Source organism: Hibiscus syriacus, unplaced genomic scaffold (assembly GCF_006381635.1).
Source record: "Hibiscus syriacus cultivar Baekdansim isolate YM2019G1 unplaced genomic scaffold, ASM638163v2 tig00117046_pilon, whole genome shotgun sequence".
In the NCBI taxonomy this organism is placed as follows: domain Eukaryota; kingdom Viridiplantae; phylum Streptophyta; class Magnoliopsida; order Malvales; family Malvaceae; genus Hibiscus; species Hibiscus syriacus.
In genome coordinates this window covers 372,093-383,132 of record NW_024063536.1, presented here as the reverse complement: position 1 = coordinate 383,132, position 11,040 = coordinate 372,093, and the positions used below count along the sequence as shown (strand labels likewise).

Sequence of the window (11,040 nt, the reverse complement as noted above, 5' to 3'; positions counted from 1 at the left end):
TCGATTCTTTTTAAATGATATTTTCAAATCAATCAAGGGTAAGTAATTAGGATCGAAACTTTACCTTTTAATTTAACTTGTTATTTTTCTTAATTAAGACAATTGGAAATTACGTAGTACCGAAAGGGCGGTTCAAGGGTGTAATCCTTCCTTGACCGTGACCGACTTCCGAGCCCGATATTTATGGTAAGACGCAGATCAGGTAAGAAATAGGGTATCCGATCAACCCATTTATTTTTAAATAAATAATCAGTGGCGACTCCAATCCACATTTTTCTAAGTCGAAACCTAATTTCGGGACCCAACCGAAAGACGGTTACGACAAGGGGAATGGAGAGAACAAGGGCGTGTTTGGTTGCTTTGGCCCTTGCGACCCTATGTGGCGTAACTCAAGTGAGATCCAGTGCTTCTGATCATCTTTACAAAGCTGGAGATGAAGTTCCTTTCTATGCTAATAAAGTCGGCCCGTTCCGCAATCCCAGGTTTCCTTTTTTTTAATTTTACGAACTTTTGTTTTTCATTAACCTATTTTCCTTTGAATAAACAGTGAGACATACCGTTACTTCGATTTTCCGTTCTGTTCCTCAGGTTCGTTTGATCGTTTCTGTTGTTTTGATCATTTTTAGTCTTAGTGTATTTCATTTTTGAGAGTTTAAGATGAATCGAGGTTACGCGATGCAGCCCTGGTGAAGAAGAAGAAGGAAGCTTTTGGCGAAGTGTTGAATGGCGATCGGCTAGTGAGTGCCCCTTACAAAATCGACTTCTTGAGCGAGAAAGATGCTGAAATTGCTTGCCAAACGAAGCTCTCAAAGGAAGACGTCGCCAAATTCAGAACCGCCGTCTCTGAAGACTATTACTTCCAAATGTACTACGATGACCTTCCGATTTGGAGCTTCTTTGGCAAAGTTGATAAGGAAAGCATGACCGATCCGAGCAACCATAAGTATTATCTCTATAAGCGTCTCCTATTTGACATCTTTTACAATAAAGATCGTGTTATTGAGATTCATGCTCGAAGTGATTCCAATGCCGTGGTCGACCTCAACGGAGATGAACCAGTCGATGTGGATTTCATGTACACGGTTAAATGGAAGGAAACAGGCTCTCCTTTTGAGAAACGGATGGGCAAGTACTCGATGTCTTCAAACCACTTGGAAATCCAATGGTTTTCGACCCTTAATTCATGTGTTATCGTTCTGTTATTGACTGCTTTCCTTGCCACCATTCTTATGCGCATCCTTAAGAATGATTTCATGAAGTAAGAATAGAATTCCTCTCTGCTTCGATGAATCAAAATCCACATATAATTCAAATAACATGGTTTTATTTCTTGGTTTATAGGTATACACGTGATGAGGAATCAGCAGATGATGATGATGAGACTGGGTGGAAATACATTTATGGTGATGTGTTCAGGTACCCAAAGCACAAGTCTTTATTTGCTGCAGCTCTTGGATCTGGTATCCAACTCTTTACTATGTGAGTACTGGCCTTAAATTTAAGTTATTTTTTGCTTATTATTCATGAGCAATCTGGTGGCCGTCTTATTTGCATTGTTTTCCAGTGCAATTTTCATTTTTATCCTTGCTATGGTTGGGATCTTTTATCCATATAATCGAGGAGTTCTGTTATCTACTTTGGTAGTCATTTATGCCCTTACATCTGGAATTGCTGGCTACACTGCAGCTTCTTTCTATTGTCAGCTAGAAGGAATAAATTGGGTATGTAATATTGATCTCTCTTCCCTGTTTCCGATTTATGAACTCAGTAGTTTTGAGGCGGGAGAAAGAGATGAGATTTAGTATTTTGAAGAATTATTTTCTGGTTTATAGTAATCATTATCTTATTAACTAAACATAAACTGGCTGGTCAAACCAACTAGATCTAACCATTCTAAGTGTGTATGTGTTTTCCTTTCTTTTTCTATAAATTGAGAAGTAGGCATAAGCCATCAGGATGAGGCTGAGAAGATCAAAGGAGAAACTAAAGAAATAGGGTGAAAACCCGAAAGGAACAAATAGAGGGTGAAAATTTCGCACATTCCTTGTCCAAAGTCTAATATGATACTAAATAATGTAGATATTTATTTGCCGTGTCCTAAGCCTGCAAAATTACCAATTATAACTCCAAAACCGAGACAATTGGGAGTAAGTAATAGTAATCAATACAAAATATCCTAAATAATCTAAATCTACATAAAATGACATTTAACTCATAAAATATTCTGCTTTTCTTCTAAAGGGAATGTCCATCTTACTATTTTAGGTTATTTCAAAATACTGTTGTCTTCCCAAAATGGAAATAGAACTTTTCCAATTTTCCTCCGTTGGAATCTGACTTTGGGTGATATAACTTTGGCCTTTATCTTATGTAAATATTCTAAGAAGAAAGGAAGTGAGAATTTGAACGAAGAGAGAACCTAAGTTCTGTTTTCTAGGTGAGAATTACAAAAGTACAGTTTAACTAGGTATTTTTTTCCTAACCTTTATCTCCTAAAAATCTTATCTTCTAAGAAGATAAAACCTAATCATAAAGTATAAGTAAATTACAATTGGAATTATAATTTAAGATAAACAAAAACTCGTTTTCTGATAACTTTTTAATCACGGCAGCTTTCCGCATCTTAACCCTATGCACTATTACCTGCTGAATCTCAATGAAAAAAATGTAGGAACTTAGAACCAAAGCATGAAAATGGTAACTAAAATGTTGATATATTTTTGGTCAATTATAATTATTTTACCCTTTTCTCATGGCAGGTGAGAAACTTATTACTGACAGGAAGCTTGTTTTGTGGACCTCTTTTTGTCACATTTTGCTTTCTTAACACCGTAGCAATTGCTTACAAAGTCACTGCAGCATTGCCATTTGGAGCCATTGTAATGATTTTTCTCATATGGGGTCTGGTCACATCTCCTTTATTAGTATTAGGAGGTATTGCTGGAAAGAATAGCAAGGCGGAGTTTGAAGCCCCGTGTCACACCACAAAGTGTCCTACAGAGATCCCACAGCTGCCTTGGTACAGAAAAACTCTTCCTCGGATGGCAATGGCAGGGTTCTTGCCTTTCAGTGCCATATATATTGAGCTTTATTATGTGTTAGCCAGCGTGTGGGGACATAGAAACTACACCATTTACGGCATCCTGTTTATTGTCTTTATCATTCTCTTGTTTGTCACTGCTTTTATTACCGTGGCTTTAACTTATTTTCAACTTGCTGCTGAAGACCATGACTGGTGGTGGAGGTATGTTGTTTTTCTAACATGCATATATAAAGAAGCTTATGCATTCACGAGTGGGCACAAACAGAATACATGAATATATATGCATGGCTGTTTGAAGAATATTTTAAAGTTCTCATATTGTTGCTCTGATGAGCTCAAGGATTCTTGTTTTGTTTGTTTGTTGATGCATGTGTGCCATATTTGTCTTTCAGCAATTGCATGCATAATTTCTTGTGATATATGGGTCCATATTGATACCCTTTTCATAATTGACCTTTTTTTGTCCATTTGTACAATTTCCAAACAAAGTATTAGAAACCCAATTGAAGTTGCATGAGCTAATCTAAGTGCTGCAATTTGTCTAGTATGTAGTTGATAAGCATTTTTGTAGATATGCAATTGGTCTAGTACTGATATTATTATACTAGCTACGATACAAATATAGCAAACTACTTTCTGATAATGTAATGAAAAGTTAGGAATATGATCTAGATTCTTTTCTTTTAAAGCTTTGCTTGAGCAAATCCATGTTTATTTGGTATGAATTTTATGTACTTTTTTCTGGAAAGGGCATAAGCCCATTAATTGAAGTTAGGTGTATAATTTGATACTAGGCAAAGGAGAATTTCTTAAGCCAAAAAGTTTTATTCTTTTGATAAAATTGTTAAGCCAAATTTGGATTAGAAATTTCTGGGCCAGGAAACTCCTAGTTCAATGGATTCGTTTTCTAAGGTAAAACTCTTCTTGGTGTTCTCCTTATACAGTTATACCACAGCACTTGTTTGAAGCCCAGTTTGGAAGAACAAAAATTCTAATATAGTTGGCTTAACAATATGCCTTAGAAAACCTCTTCAGTCAGGCAGCAATGTCGAACCATTCCCTGTTAGCTTGTTCTCTCCTCCTCACTCTCTCACCCACACATAGGTGCACACTGTTGCAGACATAAGTGCACATTTGCATGCATGCACCCAAAATATATTCATACTTAAGGGAGAGAATGGGGTTGTGCCTGAGAGATTAGGTAATGAGACTTGAAAATATATACCTTTGTGACTCTACTGGACTTGTGTTAGAAAAACAAGTACATAAATTAGTGAAACATTAATATAAGTAGGTACATAAGGGTTTATGCCATACTTGATTTATCACTCCGATTAAAGATAGAACATGCATGTCATGTTTGCCAAGCTTGTGATATATGTACCCAGCTCTAGAACCAGTTAGTCACCGAACAACTATTTCAGACTTTCAGTTTCCCACTGACCTCGCTGCTTGTGTATGAATCAGAGTGGATATTTCTAAAATGTGTGGCATTCTACGCATCCTACTTTGAATGAACGAAATGTTCTGGCTGCTTGATTTGTCACGTGTCATAAATTCACAGAGAGTTTGTTTCTGGAATCTAAGTTCTTTCCAACATGTATTTTATGCAAAGATACAAGTGCAAATAATGTTACAAACAACAAGTTATCATTTTCTGTCAATCTTGTGTCATTTGTAGAATTATTAATATGAACTTTTTTCTATCATTAATTGACATTCATGTAGCGTGCATGGCACACCACCTTTTTCATTAATTGTGGTTGGTCTTAACTTACATTTTCTGTTGGTATCCTAGGTCCTTCCTTTGTGGTGGGTCAACTGGGTTGTTCATATATGCCTACTGTTTCTTTTACTACTATGAGCGATCTGACATGTCAGGCTTCATGCAAACCTCATTCTTCTTTGGCTACATGGCTTGCATTTGCTATGGCTTCTTCCTCATGCTTGGTGCCATAGGCTTCCTTGCATCTCTGTTCTTCGTTCGTCACATCTACCTCTGTATCAAGTGTGAGTAGATGAAGTCGCAAAACTCTGTTCACAAGAGGTAATGCTTACCATTTTTGCTTACTAATATGAAGCAATGGCGTTTATGGAAAAGATTTCACAATAACCGTTGGCGGGCATTTTCATATCACAGGAACAAATGGGGACATTGTGCTCTGCTTCAAAGCAGCAGGTGGAAGCGCGTGTGTTTGGGACGGGTATGTTTTGCTGTTGCGGTGCCTTATGAAATATGAATCGTCTAAACCTTACATGATTGCACAGCCAACAGAAACTTGTATTATTTTCATTACACTAACTAAAATCAAATCATATCCCTTTTGTGTTTATTACATATTTTTTTTTATATGAAATCATATACAAAGTTGGCACATGTTCTCAGCTCTTTCTTCTATTATCTGTTTCCCCCAATTACTATGTAAACCAGGTAGGGTAGGATTTAAGGAATCTCTGCACATTTCTTTATAATTAAGCTTTCCTAGAAAATTAATAAGAAAAAAAAGGCTTTCCTAGAAAATCTCTGCAGGCAGATTGAATGGGTAAATGCTCAAATTGAGGAAGAAGAATAAATTTGTGGAAGCTAAATAAGATCGAGTTTCCTAGCAGATCCTTCTAAGATTTCATTAGTATAGTATGTGTTGAAAATATTAGATACAGTTGCATAATATGAAGAAAATGTAAAATACTCTCTGGTGAAAAAAAATAATGCATTAATATTCTCTGATGTCTTAACTAAGGCTGAAATAGGCTGATTTATGTGGTGTTGTTTATGGTTGTATTATGGTTTTTAGTTTTGTAAGGGGTGTTTTGGTGTGTTATATTTCTATTGTAACTTTCCTTATGTTTAATGAAATCTTAAGTCACTATTTTCTCATTCTGCTGATTAAGGAGCTTCTTACGAGTTCTATTAATCAAGAAGAAGATTTTTAATGAGGCCTTCAAATCTTGTCAAAAAAAAGTTGAGATGTAGCATATGACCAATACGAGTTTGGATCGAGTTTAAAATGAAAAAAAAAATCTAGCTCGATCTAACCCGACATAATATTATGATTATTATTTATATATTTAAGGATAGATATAATAAAAAAAATTAATTAGGTCTTAATTTTATCTAATCAATATCTATCTAAAGGAGAGTTGAAATTATAGAAACTAATAAATTTTCTAGATTTTGATTAGAGCTGATGACAATGGAACCGTCTTTGAGCTTTCTGTCAAACAAAACGGGATTTTACATCAATTTACTGGTTGGTATCGTTGGAATGGATCTTCATAATTACTATGATAAGAGAAAGAATCTGGTGAATTTGAACATCGTTAAATCGAGTACGAGACAAAATAATCAGGACTAGTAAAACTAATGATTGACATTTGACAGCATTTCCAATGCACAAATTGTTCGATTGGTGATAAATTGAAACATTAGAATTTCAATTGATGGGTTCTAAAGTAAGTTTAAATGTTGAAGAAGGTAATGAATAAGGGGAGGGAGTGTTTCTAATTTTTATTTAATTAACTAATTATAATATTTTTATCAAATTTATTTTAGGTAAAAGGGTACACGAGCCCTCCATTTTTAAAAAAAGAGTCAATGTGGTCTTTTGACCAACATTTTCCGTCGTTGACCAACGGAGCCGTTACTTTGTGTTGATAGGACCTTTTTTTCCTCTCAATTTGACCCTCCAACTCAAGAAAAATAATTCAATCTGACCCTCTTATTCATGTGTTATAAATGAGAAAATTATACCATTCTTCATTCAACTATCTTCTCTCTTCTATTTTAGTCACTAAACTTTAAAAGTTTTCAATTTAATCACTCAACTTTTGAATTACTTCTATTTTGATCATCATGATTTGTTTTATTAATATTTATGTATGATGTGGCATTTATTATTATTATTTATTTTATTAATATATGATTAAAATAATATTTATTAAATTAAAATTTTAAAAAATATATTAAAACAAAAAAATATTCACAAAAATTATAATTAAATTAAAAAATATTCCCACTACTTTATATATTTTCAAATCTCCACTCTCCTCTTTTATCCTCTCATTTCATTTTTCTTCCTTTTCAACCAAATATTTCTTTTTTTTTCTTTCATTACCCGGTCAAGTAGCTCATCTCCAGTTTTACATTTTTTTTAGAAGTTCAATCTGGGTTCACTGAATCTAGTAATGAAAGGAAAAAAAAGAAATCTTTGGTTGAAAAGAAAAAATGCCACATCATACATAAATATTAATAAAATAAATCATGATGATCAAAATAGGATCAATTCAAAAGTTGAGTTATTAAATTGAAAACTTTTAAAGTTTAGTTACCAAAATAGAAGAGAAAAAAATAGGAGAGTCAGATTAAGTTATTTTCTTGAGTTGGAGGGCTAGATTGAGAGGAAAAAAAGACCATGTCAACATAAAGTAACAACCTCATTGGTCAACGACGAAAAATATTGGTCAAATGACCACATTGAGTATTTTTTCTAAATTGAAGATTTTTTTTTTTTTGAAAAGTGGATGGTCTCATGTATCCTTGCCTTTATTTTATTTTATATTAAATTTATAATAATGCGTGAAAAAGAAACGTGAGGAAAGAAGAATGAATTTTTTATTATAGTATAATATTTTATTAAATTATTTTAATTTTATACTATTTTTTCTTTAATAAAAATTCCAGACATTACATTTTTAAGTATTTAACATTTTTGTAACTTGAAAAAATGGATAATAGTAAATATAATATTTTTAATTTAATAGCAAGATTTTTTGGGAATCTTTCATTTTTAAAATTTTATTAATAATATTCCTTTTTTTTTCCTACAATTTTCCTAACGCCACGTCACTCTTTTGTATCGACATTTCCAGACGAGTTAATCTAATAGACGAAAGTGATCATTGGTACAACTTTGAGCGCCAAAATAACATTCAACCCAAGAAATTACAGTTGTCATTACACTGTGAATTATGATGCAATTGCAACTCAAGAAATTCTAAACTTCTTTAAAAATCCTTATTCCCAGTGACTGTTCATCGATGGTTTGATCAGAATTAGAGGACAAAAATGCTTGTATTTTGCTTACGATCACCAGAGGGCTTAAGGTGGCATCGACTTTGAATATCCCTTCACCTTCATCTATGTTAAGCAACTCTAGTTGTGATTGCAGAAGTGCCGCCGGCATGAAATGCTTCCCTTCTGCGGCTCGTTTCTCGAGCCTAGCAGCTAGAACATCGGCCTGCGCGTCCAATAGAACAAACTGCGCCTTACCAGCATGGCTCCCAAGACGTAACCAGCATAGGCGGATCTATTTCTCTGTAATGTTTCTGCAGTGAAGAACACCCAAGTATCACTGTTTTTCCATCTTCTAATTTATCTTTTAGGACATACCGTAGCATTTCTAGCCCAGGAATTCGATCCTTGTCTGAGAGGGGAACACCTTGCCTCATCTTTTCTGTGTATTTAAATGGATATAAATGTTAAAGGCAGTAACAAATTTAATGTATGAAGAGAAAAACTGTTGATTCATGCTCAATAGCCATGTCTGAACTTACCTTTGTTTGACAGTGGATGGAAATCATCAGCATCAAAAAAGCTACAGTTCAAAACTTTGGCCAACATGTCACCTATTGTGCTGGTTATACACACAGAGTAGAAGAGGGTGATCATATTGTTACCTGTGCAATGTATCTATGCTACTCGGACATAGGTGTGAGAGATCCCACTAAAATCAACATATATATTTTGATAATACTATCAAATGAAAATGCCATAGGGGAATCAAGTGAAAAATAAGAGCCATACCAAAAAAATGCCATAGGGGAATCAAGTGAAAATAAGAGACATACCAATAAATAATCCAACTTTTGGATAAGTTCTAGTTGAAAGACTGAATCAAAGCAAAACTTTTTTGCTGCATAACATGGAAAATCCGTTCTCCATTAATAATAATACTATCAACTCCACATGATCAATTCAAACAACATTTAGACCATGATTGCTAACATCTTAAAACCCCATAAATGCAAATAATAATATGGTGATAGAATGATGGGCAACATTAATGCCATTCCAGATCTGCACCTTAACATGCTCAATACAATACTCTCTTTTATCAAAGATGCTAATAGACAATTGTTCACCTCATAATGGTTAATTATTATCTCAAGAGATGTTTTTTTTTTTTTGAAGAAACAAGAGATGCCTATTGGGAAATATCAAAAGGGTATCATTAAAGTTCTTGCTTGGCAATTACTGTGTTGCTGCTGCTGGGCTAATCCGACATAGCCATGAATAATTAACAAGAGCAAGGATGGACTGAAGGGGGCAATCGCCCCCTGAAAATTTCAAATTAAAATATATTCTAGATATTTTTTATATTTTTAATTGATGGTGTGTTTTCGCTCCCTATAATTTTATAAATTTGTCCATTTTTAAAATTTTATAACTTCACCCCTAAAAAAAGATCTTGCATCTGTCCCTGGTATAAGAGTGTGTCTACTTCCCCTTTAATGCACTCTATTCATACCTCTTCTAAGTTGGTAAAAAGGTACAATTGTTGGGGGGGGGGGGGAATTGTGAAATTGGGTGAAGAGTATAGAGGATTCTTTTCTTCTTTTGATCTGGTGAAGAGATAACGAAAAGTTACAAACAAGTAAAACAAGATGTATCATAAAAAAATGGTACTTCTTGCCTTTCCTAAAATTTACCCGAGAGCTAAGACAGGAAAGCTAAAATTTAAAATTGGGTGAAGGGACTAGGATGAAGCTAGGATCAAATATTGAGAGGGACATTAATTTATTAAGTATTTAAATCTGAAAATTAGAATGATAATGGACTTCTTTGACAAATAGAGTGGCCAAAGTGACGAAGTCCCTCCCACTCAACAAATGGTCCCTGATAGATACCACCATCGGACATGACGAGAGGAATAAATTTAGTAGTCAGACATCGTACCCCTCGACCTATAACAAAACATCATCCTGCTTTCTAGGTCGGAGGGAAAGTTGTAAGACAAGTCAAAAGGGGGCAGGGGCAGAAAGAGGAAGAGAAAAAGGGGAGAAGGAAAATAAATGATCATAGAATTATTAAACATTCATTCGCTGCATGACAGCAAACCGATGGCATGTTGATGGTTTGATGACATTTGAAGATATATGAACTAAATCAATATATAACCTTTTCTATTCTACACATAATTGAGAAGAAAAGGGGAAAAAATCCTAGATTCAGCTTTCAATTATGAATTAGAAATTACAAAGCGAAAACAAAAGGGGGGGGGGGCTACGATTTGCCAGCGCCACTAACTCCCATAATCACAACAGCTCTTCCTACAAAAAGAGGGGAAATATAAACCGCTAATGAAGACAAAAGGAGAGAGACATAAAACAATGGAAACTAGAAGGCGAATATGAGATGAATTACCTTCGCGATCAATAGCCATATTAAGTCAAAGATAAGATACGATCTTGCCTTCAATGCTATCTGCAAGAGGAGATGAATTAAACTATTTTTTTTGAGTCGGAAAAGAAAATTCAGAATAAACCCAAACAAAGTTTGACGATACAAGCAAAAGAAAACAGGTAGAAAACAATAGTCGTGAAAAACAAAGTTGGTTCGAGACGTGCATTTGAATCAAAGTCAACTCCCCATTGCGATCCACCTCGACTGGAAGCAGGCCTCCCCTAATACCCAAAACAATATGGCACTTGGTCTTGCAGTTCTCTTCAAATAAAGCCCAGTTAGAGAAACGATAGTTTAAGAAACATAGCACGTAATGGAGAGAGGATGGAAATTTTAATTAAGAAAGGCATAATGATAAAAATATATATTTCTAAGGTTTGATTAAATAATTATTTTTATTAGAGTATTTTGGCTCTAGTGTTTTATTATAAGATAAAAAATATTTTTAATGGAACTGCTAGTCAACAAACGACTAAAACTTTAAAATAATGATATTTTTCTTAAAATGAAACATTAGGGAGTCGAAATACTCCCA

General features: G+C 34.3%; 1 protein-coding gene and 1 pseudogene across 3 annotated transcripts; one reads left to right on the top strand and one right to left on the bottom strand.

Moving 5' to 3' along the window:
• The first annotated feature begins 330 nt into the window (after positions 1-330).
• LOC120197120 (transmembrane 9 superfamily member 3-like) lies at positions 331-5,290 on the top strand. Of its 3 annotated transcripts, XM_039198733.1 has the most exons (8): positions 331-482; positions 548-588; positions 682-1,258; positions 1,342-1,479; positions 1,565-1,721; positions 2,760-3,244; positions 4,842-5,090; positions 5,184-5,289. In XM_039198733.1, the coding sequence occupies exons 1-7, from the start codon at positions 331-333 to the stop codon at positions 5,059-5,061; spliced, it is 1,770 nt and encodes a 589-aa protein (XP_039054664.1). In that variant the 3' UTR covers positions 5,062-5,090; positions 5,184-5,289. The 3 variants fall into 3 exon arrangements, with proteins under 3 accessions (XP_039054664.1, XP_039054666.1, XP_039054665.1); XM_039198735.1 differs by lacking the exon at positions 548-588 and having other exon boundaries at positions 5,184-5,290; XM_039198734.1 differs by lacking the exon at positions 5,184-5,289 and having other exon boundaries at positions 4,842-5,091.
• A 2,732-nt stretch (positions 5,291-8,022) lies between these two features.
• On the bottom strand, positions 8,023-10,587 carry LOC120197121 (annotated as a pseudogene).
• Between the last annotated feature and the right edge of the window lie 453 nt (positions 10,588-11,040).